This window comes from Vulpes lagopus, chromosome 21 (assembly GCF_018345385.1).
Source record: "Vulpes lagopus strain Blue_001 chromosome 21, ASM1834538v1, whole genome shotgun sequence".
NCBI classification, from domain to species: Eukaryota; Metazoa; Chordata; class Mammalia; order Carnivora; family Canidae; genus Vulpes; species Vulpes lagopus.
In genome coordinates, this window is record NC_054844.1 from 30,093,662 (window position 1) to 30,110,830 (window position 17,169).

Below are 17,169 nucleotides of genomic sequence, written 5' to 3' on the forward strand. Positions count from 1 at the left end.
TTTAACAATGTATCAATACTGGTTCATTAATTATAAGAAATGTCTCATATTAATCTAAAATGTTAATAATAGGAAAAACTGGGTGTGGGGTATATGGGAACTCTGTACTATTTTACTCTATTTTTATGTAAATCTAAAACTGCTCTAAATAGTAAAGTCTGTTTTTTAAAAAGCTAATGATCTCCTGCTACCCACTTCCATTTTCAGCCTTCAAAAATAACCAATGTTAGCAATCTGGTATAACGGCACTCTTCAAAACCAAACAGATTTCTTATAAAGGGAAAGTTTCTAGATGTAAATAACCTTGTAATTTTCTTTTACAACTTTGTTTAGACTCAGTGTAAAATATGAATTCAATATCTTTTATTTGTTTAAAATAAAAATGTTTAAAATAACATGTTATAGACTGAATTGTGTCTGTTCCTTTTTCCAATTTCTTATGTTGAAGTCCTAATGCCCTTAGTGTCCCAGAATGTGACTGTATTTATTTATTTATTTATTTATTTATTTATTTATTTATTTATTCATGAAAGTCACAGAGAGAGAGAGAGAGAGAGAGAGAGAGAGAGGCAGAGACAGGCAGAGGGAGAAACAGGCTCCATGCACCGGGAGCCCGACGTGGGATTCGATCCCGGCTCTCCAGGATCGCGCCCTGGGCCAAAGGCAGGCGCCAAACCGCTGCGCCACCCAGGGATCCCTGTGACTGTATTTAGAGACAAGGCCTTTAAATTAGTTATTAAGGTAAATGAGATCACATGACGAGGCACTTTCCCAGTGACTGGTGTTCTTATAAGAAGAGGAGATTAGGACAAAGATACAGAAGACCCTGTGAAGACATAGGGAAAATGTGGCCACCTATAAGCCAAAGGGGAGAGGCCTCAGAAAGAAATCAACTCTCCTGACACCTTGATCTCAGACTTCTGGTTTTCACAACTGTGAAGAAATAAGTTCCTGTTGTTTAAGCCACCTCTCCGTGGTACCTTGTTATGAAAGGCCTAGCAAACTAATAAAGAATAAATCTAATTTCCTTTAACCATTACCATAAATCAGAATTTCCCACTCCTCTCTAGAAGCAACCACTGATCCCAGTTTAGTGTGTATCTGCCCAGTCTAAGCACTAATAAAGATATTTATTTAAAAAAACATAAAATTATTTAATACACTTTTTAAAAAAACAGAGTTTACTGCATATTTCTTCAATTTGCTTTTTTTAATCGATCATCCTTGAGGTCTAACTTCATCTCACATAGCATTCCATAATACTTCCTCATGATGGATATTTAGATTACGCCCAGTGTTTTGCTATTACAACATAGCTACAGTGAAAATCCTTGCACCCTTCTTCTTGTGCATATCTCTGATATTTCTGAGTGTTTCTCTAAGGTAAATATCTAAAAATAGAATTGCAAAGTCTTAGGATATACCTATAGTTATGTTACTAGATATTTCCAAAAGAATCCCAGAGTGACTATAACTTTTACCAGTTTACCAGTTCCTACAGTCTCAGAGAAATGATGATGTAGTTTAATTTTCACTGATACGATCAGGAAATGATACCTTGCTTTAATTTACATTTTCCTGATTAGTAAGATAAAACAGTTCTGTTTAAACTCTTAATTTGTAACTAATGGGAACCTATTCAGACACTGAAATAATTCCAAGTTTTTAATGCTACTTAATTATAAGACTAAAAGTTAATTTGACATGCTGTTATACATAGATATTAATGTTTTCCCTCATTTTCCAGTTGCTTATTAAAGCAACCATTCAATATATTTCCCATTTATATTCCATTGATGAGGAATGTGTGATATTTTATATTTTGTAGTTTTACTTTTTAATTTCTCATTAGCCCCATAACTTGAGGAAAAAGGAAAAACATATAAAATTAATGTGCTTCCTGATTATTAACTATGGCTTTACAAGGAGGAATAAATACAATTATGGATTCATAATCTTTATGTACTTTTGGCTCCATTTACATTATATTTTTCTGGATATTTTAACTCAATCAACTTCTACAATCTACTAACTTCTACCCAGTTGGAGCGAAAAGCCAAGATACAAGGAAAGTGCAGTACAATGTGGGGTAGGGGAAAGGATGAAAGTTTTCAGTCCATAACTGAAAATGCCTCCACTCTTACTTGTAGGCATTAGAGAACTTATACTCTACCTATAAAAATTTGATGACGTTCTTTTATGCCACTGTTCCTATGACAGGCTTTGCCATTCACAAAATTTTTCTCATCTTAGGAAAAAGTCTGTGGAAATCTCTTACCCTAATTCCATTTTCCTTACTGCTGACAAGTAAAGTCAGTGTCTGGTTCTACCATTTAGGGGACCATAACATATTTTACCCAAATTAAGTTACTTGTGAACATGAAAAGTTGTGCTATCAATAACGCCAGGGTAGTAGGAAGAAACCAAGTCATGTTCTGGCAACTGAGATGTATGGTCACCTTACCTCTCTAAGCCTAACATCCTTCTAGGTCACCTCTTAATCATCTGGGAGAAATCCAAATTTTGTAAGGCATTCCACAGCATCTTTGTGATTTGACCACTTGGTACTGCTCAATTTTATTCTTCTGCCACTTTCCCACCTATACTCCTTCCCCTGACCATACATTACTGTTTTATGATTTTGTTCAGGCTGATTCATGTAGCTCCAATGCATTTTCTTCTCCTACTCGGCTGCCTGGCAGATTTGTATTCAACAATGAGATCCAATAGGGTAGGTACCTCTTTCTTGACACTCTCTGTCTCTTCTATTCCTAAGGGCTTTGAAAGCACATCCACTACTGTAACATAATTGATGGCTTAATCCTTTATCTCAAACACTGGGACATGATGTGTTTCAAAAATTATTATTTTCTTTTGGTTATTAGAAAGGCAACATGGTACACATTATCTGGGATAACATCCAGTACCCAACCACATCAATAGATCTACAATGAACTGTATGAATTTGTCACCCTGAGTGGGATCACTGAAGACTGTTAAGTAGCTTAATGCCAATTCAGGTAAGGTGTTGGTGCCAAAATGCTACAGTTGACAAAATAATTTTCACTTTTCAGGGTTTTGAGGTTTTATAATCATGGATAAGAGATTGTGGATCTGTATTTATTTTGTTTTTCCAAATGTTCCCATCCTACAAATACTCTCATTCCTTGATCCTTCAGAGAAGCAACCAAATTTATTCATCTATTTTAGTGTCTAGTATTTATTACATAGTCAAAAAATGTTTATGGAGCTACTATATACATATTTTGGGAGTTATCTGATGCATGGAACTTAAGTATCTGTGGATTTCAAGGTGCATGGATGAAAAAAATTGAGTAATTTGGAAGGAATATGCAGAAATCCTCATACCAGGAAAACAGTATAATATAGCTTATACTGTAGCACTGTTTAACAGGTCTGGGTTCAAATGTCAATTCTACCACTGTGACTTTGGGCAAGTTGGTTAAGTTTTAAGAGTTTCAGAAAAATAGGGCTATTTATATCTATTTCATAGGATGTTGTGAGGTTTAAGTAATTATATATAAAATATTTAGCATGGTAATTTGCATAGTAAGTTAAGTGATGGGTTACTATCAACTATTTTTTCCTTAAACAAAAATAGGGAGTGATGCCTACGTGGCTCAGCAGTTGAGCGCATCTGCCTTTGGCTCAGGGTGTGATTCGGAGTAACAGGATCGAGTCCTGCATCCGGTTCCCTGCATGGAGTCTGCTTCTCCCCCTCTGTCTATGTCTCTGCCTCTTTCTTTCTGTATCTCTCATGAATAAATAAATAAAATATTTTTTTAAAAAGTACTGAGGGAAAAAGAAGTATGGTTAGAGATTCAGTATGGATTGAATGGTGATTCACAAATTACTGAGACTCATCTGATGAGATCTGGTACTTAAAAAGGATCAATTTGTTTAAAGTGAACACTATTATTTCTAAGTAAATATTAATGTTTCAGGAAGCTAACAAATAACATCCCATTTTTCTACCCACATGTGCTCAGAACAACTGAGAGACAGACACAGCATTCAAACATGTAGCAGTTGAAATACCAGCAGCTATCAGCTTAGGTCTATCAGAAAGTGGACTTGCTAATATGCCACCTTAAATTTAATTAGGCTTGTCCGTACAGTCACAAGCCTGGCTGGATCACCACATGTATTCCCCATGAAGACTGGACTCTGTAAAATTTACTACATGAAGGAGTAGAGAATATTTGTTTCCTGAGGCTTTGAAGCTTACACCTCAAAGAAGGGGGAAATAGGTAACTCATTTCTCAGAAACAGGGGTGGGACAAGATTCCATGATTATTCTTATCTTGTAGCTCCTTTCATCAAAAAACGTAGAACAAAGGGAAAAGTTATTTGTTTTCAACAGCAAAAAGTGAAATAAGTTGGATAATTAGAATTTTATGCTGAAAAAATAAAACTAAAGTTATAAAAATAAGCTTAGTGTATTTTATATATTTTTACATTGCCTGCTATTGTAATTATAAGTAATCATTACAAGTATTAAAAAGCAAAACCAACTGTTAAATACTTAGGTCTTTATAATTTTTTTCAACAAAATTTGTTTGGCAAAATAAAAAAAAATCTGACTATCAAAAGATTAAGGAAGGAACTGGGAGAATTTATAAAGTCATCAAAGTATTTTAAATGATTTTTTTAATGATCATGATTTAACAGTTAACTATGGCATGAAAAACAGTGTGAGTCTGGGCTTAGTTCAAAGAAAAGTAAGTCTCAGTCTTGACCTTAAGTCAAGAAGCACATTTGTCTCCAGCTATGGAAAAGAATGGAAGTCAGACAGAAGAGGAAAAACTAGTTAACAGATTATGATAGTCATCCATAGGATTATGGTGGTTCTGAATGAGGTTTACTGAAATGGGGGAAAGAGTAGATGTGGAGATCATTGGGAAGTTAAAGTTCTCGTTAAGGAGCTTCTCTTGAAGGATAAGAATGTGAGTTAGTGGGAGACAAACAGGATGATGAAGTCAAGAAGACTGTGATTTCAGCTTTGTTCATTATTGAGTTTGAAGTACTTGTAGTCATGCAAGTAGAAATTTTGAGGAAGCTATTGGTCATACATGACTGCAACTAAAGATAAAATTAAAGAACTTCCTTAAATAGTGGAATCTGGATCCACAAAAGAGAACATAAAGGCTGGATAGAAACCTGAGTACATAGTACATCAGTATTTAAAGAAAAGGAACTTAAAGGATCAAAGGATCAAAGAGCCTGCATGCATAGAAAACTAAGAAATAGCAGAGAAGTATGGAAAAAATCAGGTCAATGGGTTTTTATAGAGCTTGAGGAAAAATATTTTAAGAAGTGAACAACCATGTAAAAAAGCGAAGATAAAGTAAGTTCATTTAGAAAAGGTAACTACTAATATTAAGAAGTAGGTCTTTGGTGAATTCAATGAGATGAGTGAAGCAGAGGCTGTATCTGGTTAAATAAGTGAATAGGAGTGAGGAAGCAGATTCTATGAAAATAGATTATTGCTTCAGGAAATTGGATGTAGAAAGGAGAGAGAAAGTGAAAACTCTACAGTAGCGCATGGAGTTGAGGGAGGTGTTTTATTAGGACGTGCAATACTGAAGCATGTTTTAAAAATTAAGGAAAGGAATCCATAGACAGAGTACATAGAAAATTAAGCAGAACAAATAATTAACGGAAAGTCCAAAAGGGGTGACAAATGGATAGACGGGCTCTGGAACAAAGGACTACCTCATTTTTTCCTTTACAAGTAAAAGAGGATGGTTCTGGAATCAAGTAAGTTTATAGGTCTTTGGGCAGAAAGTCAAGTGACTTCTTGTCTGTCTAAAATTTTCAATGTCTCTGGATAGTTAGTTAAAAAGAATCCATTATGCATTTGTCTTATTATGTCTTGGTAAGACTAAGAATTAATGAAATTTAAAAGTATTAGATTAGGTGTCAAGATAATCAGGTTTAAAATTGCTCAAACTCTGGTTTGATTACATATATAAGCATAACCATTGCTTTACCAGTGTCCATCTAATTATCTGACATCTCTGACTCCCTTTTGCTATAAAGATCTTACTTTTATTGCATCTTAATATCTCAAAATAAGGTGACCTAGTTCTGAAAAACTGAGAAAAGACAACCCTCTTAGAAAACACGGTAAGTAAAAAAAAATGCTAATTCTTTATAAACTTTCAGTAAAGCAAAACTTTGCTAAAGTCTGTAAAAGCAGACCATAACACTTGCATTCACTGACGCTTGTAAAGTGAAAAAGTGTTAGATCTAATTGTCAACTGCCTATTCAGATGGAAATGATCACACAGAAAAGCACAGACCAATAGGCATGCTCTCAATTTCCATCACCATTGCCTTAATTGATATTCTTATCTGTGTTTCTGTATCATTTTATTTAACTTTAAAATTCTAGTTCTTTTGTTTTCAAAATGTACAAAGGTGATTTCTTGTAATTAATCAAAAATTATAATTTAGTTGATATTCCAAGCCTTTTCTTTGGTTGCTTCCCATTATTGCCAGAACAAATTTATTGTATCATTCTATAGAGAAAGAGGGGGAATAAAACTCAAATTGGCAATTCTTATTCAAAGAAAGTTGAGGAAAACTGCATGTAAGATGAAAATTTGGAATTATCCTTGAAGTTAAACTATTTATCCTATTACATGGTATTACAGTTGACCCTTAAACAATGAGGGGATTAGGGGCATCATGTCCCAGTTGAAAATCTCCATGTAACTCTTGACTCCCCAATAATTTAACTATTTTTATTTAATTTAGTTTTAGTTTAAAAATATTTTATTTATTTATATGAGAGAGTATGTGTGCACAAATGGGTGGAGGGGCAGAGGGAGAGAGACAAGCAGACTCCCCGTGCAGGGCTCTATTCCAGGACTCTGAGATCATGCTCTGAGCCAAAGTCAGACACTTAGCCAAATGAGCCATCCAGGCGTCTCTATTTTTTTAAGTAGGCTCTGATGCACGGCCTAAACTCAGGATCCTGAGATCAAGATCTGAGCTGAGATCAAGAGTCAGAAGCCTAGCTGCCTGAGTCACCCAGGCACCCCAAAAACTTAACTATTAATAGCCTACCATTGACCAGAAGCCTTGCCGATAGCATAAATGCTGGATTAACACGTATTTTGTATATGTATTACACACTGTATTTTTATAATACAATAATCTAGAGAAAATACGTTATTAAGTCATAAAGAGAAAATACATTTAGATTACTTACTGTACTATAAAAACCCACATAAGTGAATCTGCACAGTTGAATCCCATGTTGTTCAAGGGTCAATTCTTAATATAATAGGGCATAATTGTGATTTCTCTAACAGGGGGACAAAATAACAATGACTTACACAAGGGAGAAGGAGAAGCTTATTTCTCTCTTGTGTAATTAACTGGCCCAGCATAAACAAGCCAAGGCAATATACATCAGCTCCAAGGAGTCTACAATCCTGATTTCTTCTCTGTTTTTGTTTTGCTATTCAGGTTTTTTTCTCCTTAAAGTCCAAGATGGCAAGTTACCATGCCCCGGTTACAGGCTGATTGGTGATAGAATAATAAGAGAAAGGGAAGGTGAGTGTATGTCCTTTGATTTTAAGGGCACAGCCTTGAAGTAGTAAACATCACTGCCGCCAACATTCTGAAGGGCAGATTGAGTCACATGGCTGCACCAAACCAAAAAGAAAGCTCAGAAAAGTTGTCATTTTTAAACTAAAAAAAGTTTTTAAAAATCATTTTAATGCACCCATATCCTTAACTAAAAATAAAGGATTCTGATGCTGGTAAATAAAAAAGGGGAAATGAATACTAGGAAACCAGCAGTCTTTTTTTCATCTATAAATCCAATACGTAATCAACATAGCATCCTTGCAAAAATGCCTCTTATATTTTCCACTTTAATTGCATTGACTTTTGCCTTTTTCTTGAATTTCACCAACTGATAAACAATGTTAGGTTAATACTATACATGATTATAAAATGCATATTTGAAACATTTTGATTTTCTGAAATCAGAATATATTTTAGGATCAATGGCTTGTTACAATCACTAAAAGCCAGGAAATAAGTGTGCATAACTTATTCTGAGCATGTGCTAACGCAAAAGCATCAGCATCAAAAGTCCTAGAAAGCCAAGTCTAAGTGGCTTGAAGGAAAACATCAGAGAAAATAGTGAAGCCTAAACCTAAACCTTACAAGCCAAACTTTTAATGAGGATAGGTGGAGAAAGCAGTGAGTCTAGTGAGTTTGCCAACACTGCTAACATTGCACATAACTATACAGGTAGCTTAGAGCACACCACCAATGGCCTCTATATCTTTTATTAATTATTTTAAGGAGAAAAATGCACCTTTAATACCTTTGACAGCATTCTTGATGTCACAGAGCCCAAAAATAAGTGGAAAACAATGGTATCACTAATTCTGAATCAAAAAGTCATTTAGGAGAATCACACTCAACTTTAATTTAAAATAATTTTAGGCAATTTGTCTTTTATATTTCCTTTTTATGTTTTTACAAAAGATTTTTAAAATTTATATCAGTTTTAAAATTAAAAGAAGTCTTTTCATTAGTGTGAAAAAATTTTATGTGAAAAAAGGACATCAAGACACAATTTAATCTACATTCTTTTTCCTTTTTGGTATCATATAAAATAATGGTGCTTCTTATAATCAAAAGCATCTTAGATTCAGTCAAATATGGTATCAAATATGGTATTAAATATAGTATAAAAGTACCCAAACTTATAAAAAAAATCTTCACACATCTTAATCGTCTATGTGATTGTCTATTCTACATTTACAATAACTTGAACTATGCACAGTGTTTAATTAATGGCACGAGTACATTTTAATGTCTGGCACAGTGGCTTTCACCTAAGTGTTCAATAAATATTTGTTGGATAAAAGCATAATGCTAAAACCACCTCTTGGATACAGTAACAATTTATACTAACCTATTAGAGATGATAATATACTTCTTGATATTGCTTTTGTCCATTATTCCTATAAATCTATGACTACTGAAACAGAACTAAAAAGGAATAATAAAGACTTTAAACAGTAGTCCTCGTTGTATGATTAAAATAATTCCGCAGTATGAACAAATTGACAATTACAAGTAAGTTTTTTCTAAATTGACTGTAACGTTGTCTCAATAGAATGTTAAACAGTAGATCTTAACACAGTTCAGAATCCACCTGTAAGGAAAAAAAAAGTTAATATTGGTCCTCCCACCTCCATCATTCTACTGTTCTAGCTGTGAGGCATCAGAGTTCAATTCCATGATTTTATAATCATATACATGTATATGCGTGTGTATATATTTATATATACACACACCGCTTTATTTTCTGAGAGTCTACCTAAGCTATGTTAATGTCAGCTCTTACAGCTTCAGTGGTCATTTAGGATATTTAATATTATAAGGAAAAAAAGAAAACTACTTTATTATATAATAACAAGAAGCGCCTCTTCAGTCAGGGATTGTCTTTCTAAACTTCACCAATGCTGGATATTCCACCAACAGAGAAAATCGATATTGTACAAATTAGAAACCAGCAAAATAATTTACTCACCTTTAATAATAACACTTCCTATTAGGGGGTCTAATTTTCTTTGGCATCATAACAATGTTGATAATGATATATATAGATGATTGATTACTTATGTACCCAAAATATGGTAGGAAAATAAAGCAAAAAAGGTTTTAATGTATTACTTTTCCAATTACTAAGTAATAAAAATAATTTAGCCAACAATTTCCTATCTGTTTTCATTACAGGCATATTTATGGACATACAAAAGAAGCTATATTTATAATTATATAGGTTATAAGTTGTACATTTCAAACACACTAAAATCTTTTTACACAATTTTACTGTTCAAATAAATCAATTATATTTAGCCAAGAATTCATGAATAAACACTCATGTGCTCTTAATTGCAGATGCATTCATGTACTCAAGAAAAATAAATAAAGAATGTTGTATACTATATGACAGTATATCTAATAAAAAGAAATTTTGGGATCTGGGCCATAATTACACACTAAGAAATCTTATTAATATTGGTGCCTGGGTGACTCAATTAGTTAAGCATCTAACTCTTGATTTTGGCTCAGGTCAAGTTCTCAGGGTTGTGGGATGGAGCCCTGCATCAGGCTCTGTGTTCAGCAGGGAGCCTGCTTCTTTCTCCTTTTCCCTCTGCTCCCCTGACTCATGCTCATTCTCTCTCTCTCAAATAAATCTTAAAAAATACCTCCCAATATTCCACTAATTATAGCCAATAGTATAATAATAGCTAAGAGCCTATCTTTACAAACATTTGTTCCAGTACCCTATTGCACCAAGAATGCCCCCAGGAAATCTTCCTACTCCTACTTTTTGTGAACCTATGATAGAATCTAAGGAGCACTGGGTTCTTTTCCTAGTTGCATCATTAACTAGCTGATTTGAGGGAAAGTTGCTAACTTTTCCTGCCTCCATTTTCACCACTGCAAAATGATACTTTCTAGTTCTAAATGGTATGATTAGTAGGCATTTGAATAATGATGATGATTTTCCCATGCTATTTTCTACTTTAGCAAACAGACTTTTTTTTACTACCATAAATTGATATTTTAAATAGATATTCCCACTTTTCTAGAACGTCAATAAAGTCAACACTTGCAAATTTAGCCACTGGATCTTAGAGTTACCTGAATACACTCTGGGAAAAGTCGGTGGACATCCAAATAGGGTACAGTTGCTTTTTCAGGAGTATGTTGCTCATATTCTAGGTTTTAAATACCTCAAATGCTCTAATTTCTACCATTACATAAACTACATTTTTGTGTGTGCCTATCTACCTAGGATACTGTATTGGATACTGGAGATACAAAGACACAAATATATATATTTTAGTTTCAGAGGGATTTGGGAATTATTAAATAGTACCCATCATTAAAAATAAGGGAAGTTGGAACGCCTGGGTGGCTCAGCGGTTGAGTGTCTGCCTTGGGCTCAGGGTGTGATCCTGGAGTCCTGGAATCTCCCACATGGGGCTCCCTGCAGGAAGCCTGTGTGTCTGCCTCTCTCTGTGTCATTTATGAATAAATAAATAAAATCTTAAAAAAAGATAAGGAAAGTGGGTTCTTGAGGATAAATTCATTAATTCATGTATTCTTTCATTCATTTAACAAATATTTTTTGAGACTACTCGGAGCCACAGATTTTTCTAGGTACTAAGGATAAGACAGTAAACCAACCACTGCGCTCAAAGAGCTTATATTTTACTGACAACGTACACATCAGGAAGCACACAAGTACATTTTCAAAACGAAGATAATTTTAATTGCCATTAGAGATTCCAATATACATTTGTGATGTTTATGTACTGCCAGATTTTTGTGCAAAAGAAATCTTGTAAATATATGCAAGTGCATTCTATTTGTTTTTTTGGTTTTTTTTTTTTTGCATAAAACAAATAACAATGAGGACTAACTTTTTAAAGAAAATGAGATTTGAATGAAACGGGCAGCTATAGATCTTGTAAATATAATCATTTTTGTAAGGATCAGATTTCAGAGATTCACTGCTCATGTAACGAGGAAATATAGATCTTAGTTTGTTTCAAGAAAAAAAAAGATTAAAGCAAAGAAGGTCCTGTCAATATTGGCAAATACTGATATCTCAGAATTAAGAAAAACAGATGTTTGTTCAGACTGGCTTGGCCTTTGAAGGTGGTTGTTCATTTCACTTTGGAGCAAATGAGACCAAATGCAATATGTATTGATGATCATGTAAAAATGACAGTAGAAATAGAAGGTGGCCATTCTTCACTGGAATGACAATGTGGAAGAAGGAAAAAATCCTCTCATACATCTTTCATATGGGCTTATCTGAATTCACTAAGGTTCAATTACTCTCTCAGACCCACAAGTCTTGAGGAAAAATTTCCACTATATTTCTAAATTGTAACTTTAAAAAAAAAGATTTTATTTATTTATTCATGAGAGACAGAGAGAGGCAGAGACACAAGCAGAGACAGAGAGAGAGAGAAGCAGGCTCCCTGCAGGGAGCCCGATGTGCAACTCCATCCCAGGACCCTGAGATCATGACCTGAACCAAAGGCAGACACTCAACCACTGAGCCACCCAGGTGCCCTTAAATTATAATTCTTTACACAACCATTAGAATGTGTAAAACTCGGTGGTGTAGTGAGACAAGAATTATAAATTGATTGAGTAGTCATTTGCTTTGTGTCTGTAGAGAAAAATCTATGAAACACCCTTATTCTTTTTAAGCCTTTATCATAGACTTAAAATGCTATAATCTCAGAAGAAAATCATGATGTAATTTAAAAATTTTTCTTAGTCATCTCTTTTATTAGTCAAGTAACTTCACAGAAATTCTTTGATAGTCCTACATACCCCCACATCTGGGAAATTGAGGAACACATGTATGAATTTAGAAAATTTTGTTTAAACTTTTATTTTAGAATTTTTAGTCCAAAATTAAAAGTATAAAGTGCAAAATTAAAACAATGATGAATGACGGGGCGCCTGGGTGGGCCAGTTGGCTAAGTGTCTTCCTTTTGGCTTCCGTTCAGGTCATGATCCCCAGGTGCTGGGATCCAGGCCCAGATGGGGCACCCTGCTCAGTGGGGAGTCTGCTTCTCCCTCTCCCTGCCACTCCTCCGTTTGTGCTGTCAAATAAGTAAAAAAAAAAATCTAAAAAAAAAAGATGAATGACATGTTTATTTAAAATATTCAAATTAAGGCTAGGTCATTACAATTATGATATGACTGTGCACTGGGTTTGGTTAGTTATGATTTGCGACGTCTCCCTTTTAAGCAATATGCTTTCCTAAAACCTCCTAAGCATTTGGATATAAAGCAGCAATTAAAGACTGACCAGCAATGAATCCCAATGCAGTTGAAAAACTATTATGTATATTAGCCACAGTCTCTCTGAAAAATAACATTTCAGGCAGATATATTGTTTTGTATTTCCACTAAGCATTCTAGTATTAAATCATATTATGCATGGAGATGAATTTAGTGGGTGACATGTCTATGGGGGGGGAGTATCAGTGGTAAAAGAGGACAAAAATTTGATTTTCTAAAAATTGCACATGATGAATTTTCTAGTGTATGAGTAATGTTGACATTAATAATGTCTCTAATAAACTACTTAAAAAAGTAAGCTAACTAGTGTTGGCAGATGCAATCTATGTCTTCACAAATTTTATGAAAACATAGGACTGGTCAACTTGATTGGTAGATCCTTAATGCCAATAACACTGCTTCTGCTTCTGCCACTGCTGTTATAGTAAAGAGGATGGTTTTTATTGGCACCTAAAGAACCAGGAGAATATCTTATTTATATATGTGATTCATCAGGTCTTTAATGTAGAATGTCTTTAAATGGGATTACCAGAATTTCTCTCCCTCTACTCCTATGTGAAGGAATCTAAAAATATACACAATCTGGGAGCCTGCAATTGTCACTGCAACCTTTCAATAACTGACACCATATGGGCAGTGCTGATTAACGTTCAAAGTAAATAACCACTGGAACCATTCAATGTCGATGTCCTTCTATCAATGTGTTTCCCATTAAACAGTGAGTAGAAGGATCACCTATTAGAAGTGTTTTTACTTAGGGACCTAGAATAAAAGGCACAAGTACAGGAGTTAGAAGAAAATAAGGAACAATGTGAAGCTGAGTGACTAATTAATACAAAGAGTCAGTAAAATATCATTTGAATCCATTTCACAAATATCTATTGGTGTTGGGAGTCTATTTGTAGATTAAAATATTTTAATTCTAATTGTTGCATAGATTTACAAATGGAATATGTAATCTTACACATCTTTATATCTCATATACAACCTAATAGAAGGTCTTTAGTGGTAGCCACTCAAAATATATTCACATATTCAATCAAATACCCGATTTGAATAGTATATATATATTTCCCTTAACAGGAGAAAAATATCTATGTAATTGTTTTAGACTAGTTCCCCCCCCCCCCACTTTTTCTTCCCAAGGGAAAGTCCAAAAGGAATGAGGACTACAACTTCTTGTGGTGCTTAGGACAAGCTCAAAACCCTTTCTGCAATTCATACACTGTATTTTACCTTAAGTTTATATGGTTGTGTACTTAGAAAGCCTTATAAGCCAGTAATTGGTTTCCAGCCTTCACAAACTGTCCTCATCACCAGCCAATCTGAGACCCAGGAAACCACTGCTTGGTGTGAGATCACAGTTGGATCATAGCATCCAGATGACCAAATTACAGGTCTTTAAATTTAAATTCTCTAATTTCTTCCACTATACCCCCTTCTCTGAGTCTTCTGTTTAGCAGGTCTGTGCCTAAAGATAGTTCGGAAGACTTTATCCCATAGCACCACAAAGGACTTTTAAGGTCACACTATTTTGAGTGTTTAGCCCCTGCTCAGCTACCACACACACACACAGGCACAGACACAAAATTCACCCAGTCCCTTCCACCACCAGTGACTGCATACATTCCCAGGAATTCACACCTACTGAACCTACTGAACAAGAGGTAAAGACTGGTGTTTGCATATTCTCAAAATGTCTAAGTGTTCAGCATGTGGACAGCACTAGTTATGTATCACTCGGCCCCGGGTGCAGGTAGCAGCATCTCCGTTTCTGCCAACTGCAGACAGAAAGAAGCCTCTCTCGGTTCCTGTTGCCATGATCAGAGACTCTGACCACCCCGAAGATCCTTCCTTTAAAAAACTGGCAGGGGGGAATCCCTGGGTGGCGCAGCGGTTTGGCGCCTGCCTTTGGCCCAGGGCGCGATCCTGGAGACCCGGGATCGAATCCCACGTCGGGCTCCCGGTGCATGGAGCCTGCTTCTGTCTCTGCCTCTCTCTCTCTCTTTCTCTGTGACTATCATAAATTAAAAAAAAAAAAAAAAACTGGCAGGAAAAGCTAACCCACATCTCTGCCCACCCCCACTGCCTCTCCCTTTTCTTTGGCAGTGATGGTGGGCCGGGGAGTTGGCTCGGGGGTGCCCTCCGGCCGCCTTCCCAGCCTTCCCGGGCTCTCTGCGGCCGCGCTCCCTCCAGGTGAGCGGCCCAGCTGTCACCTGCTGCCCCGGCTCCCCCCAGCCACGAGGCCCCGCCAAGAGAGCACAATGACAGGGGAGCAACGGGACACAAACACCACCTAGGGCGGGAAAGGCAACCTTCAGGCCGGATGCCGAAAATCCAGAAACCAGCGCTGACCTCCCAAAGCAACAAGTGACCCTCGCAAGCTTGGGACTCTCCAAAGCACCCGCGGAGTCGCCCGTTCGCGGGCTGCGCAAACCAAACCCTGCGCGTGTGGCTAAAGCCCGACCCGAGCGCGCGACCCAGCAGGACTTCTGCTGCGGTTCCCCCCACCCGCCGGCAAAACCCGGCCTCCTGGGGTCTCCTGGGGCTTCCTCCCACCTCCCCACCCCTCAGATTCCTGGCGGTGCACGTCCTTCTCCTTCCCATCCCATTTCTTAGCAACTTTCCTGAACGGAGAGGGAGGATGCCCGTGCGCTGGGGGTGTCTCTGGAAAGGATTTATAATCTCCTCCTCCTTCTTCCACTTTATAAAACGTGACTCGAGCCTTAGTTTCCGTCCCCCCCCCCCAAAAAAAAAACTGGATCGATAAGCTCTGCTGTTGCCAAGAAGCCCTATAGAAATCCTACTTGATAAGGGGGCTTGGACGCGGTCCGCAGCCCGACAGGTTGCAGCCGCCGGTTCCCCCTCCCGGGCAGCCCAGTTTATTTGCACGGAAGGTTCTTGGCTTCCACGCGGGGAGTCCCGGGTCCGGCCGCTTCCCCGAGCGGAGGCGGCGCGGGGCACGCGCGGGGGCGGCCCAGGGGCGCGGGCGCAGCGGGGCGGGCGGAGACCCGGAGGCGCGTCGCGAGCGGCCCACGGCCGAGGTCTCGGAGCGGAGCGGACGCACCGGGCCAGGTAGGGAGTTACCTGTGCTGCTTCCGCCCTGGCTGCCCCGGTCGCGGGGGAAGATGCCCGAGCACTTCTCCCACTCCACCTGGCCCGCGAAGCACAGCTCGGTGACGATGTGCAGCGCCTTCTGGCACAGGCTGCTCACTCCGTCCTCCTGGTGGAGACTCATCGTGCGGCCTCCGCTGCCCCGCGCGCCGTCCTCTGGCCCCTTCCCGTCACCTCGAGGCTGGCTCCTGGGCGCCCTAAGCCATCGCGCGCCGCGGGGCAGCGGGCGGGGCGGCGCGGTGCAGCGAGGCGCGGCTCAGGGGCCGCGGGTTGGCCCCATGGCGCGAGCGGAGCGCGCAGCGGACGGCGGCGAGGCTGCGGCGGGAGGCGGGAGGCGGGAGGCGGGAGGCGGGAGGGAGCGCGGGGCGCCGGGCAGGCGGGGCGGGCGGGGAGGGAGCCCCGGCCTGGAGTGCGGAGGGGAGGGCGGGGGCCGGAGGGTGGGGGCAAGAACGCGGGGCCCGGCTCGCTGGGACGCCCCCTCCTCTTCCCGCCGCCCCGCAGCGCCCCCTCCGCGCGCAGCTGGGGCTGGAGTTGGCGCGGGAGGAGGGGCGGCCCCGCCGCCGGGCGTCGGCGCAGGGCTGGGGGGGGCGGGGGCGGACCTGGTCTTCCAGCCCCCCCCCCCCCCCCCCCCCCGGCCCCGCCAACTTTGCTCCACACCTGTGCGGCGCTCGCGGGTTGAACCGCTGGGACTCCACTGAGCACAAGCGGAGAAAGTTAAATTTAAGAAAAAAAAAAAAAAAAAAAAAGGATCAATGAGCGTGCAAGTCAGACGTCTGTACGGAAAGGAAAGGTGGGCCTGGAAAGCGCGTTTTAAATGACCCCCAGTGGGGACGGCTGGGTGGCGCAGCGGTTGGGCACCTGCCTTTGGCTCAGCGCGTATCCGGGATCGAGGCCCGCGTCGGGCTCCCTGCATGGAGCCTGCTTGTGTCTCTGCCTCTCTCTCTCTCTGTGTGTCTCATGAATAAATACGTAAATATTTGAAAGGAAAAAGAAAAAGATTTCTAATGATGATGGTCTAGAGGCAAAATGTATCCCACAGTGCTTTTTATGGCTATCTCTGAAATTCACCATAACGCAGGTTTCCTGTTTACCCAATTCAGGGTTTGGGGTTTTTTAATTTATGCATAGTGAATAGTCAGGTTTTAATTTATTGCC

The 17,169-nt window shown here is 38.9% G+C and overlaps 1 protein-coding gene across 4 annotated transcripts in view; it reads right to left on the minus strand.

The window, feature by feature from the left end:
- The window catches only part of SYT10 (synaptotagmin 10), a 95,452-nt gene extending 78,847 nt beyond the window's left edge, over nt 1–16,605 (minus strand). For all 4 annotated transcript variants that reach the window (XM_041735412.1, XM_041735411.1, XM_041735414.1 and 1 more), the window contains exon 1: nt 15,988–16,605. In XM_041735412.1, coding sequence (XP_041591346.1) covers nt 15,988–16,138 — 151 coding nt within the window. In that variant the 5' untranslated portion in view covers nt 16,139–16,605. The remainder of the gene's footprint in view (nt 1–15,987) is intronic.
- Nucleotides 16,606–17,169: the final 564 nt, after the last annotated feature.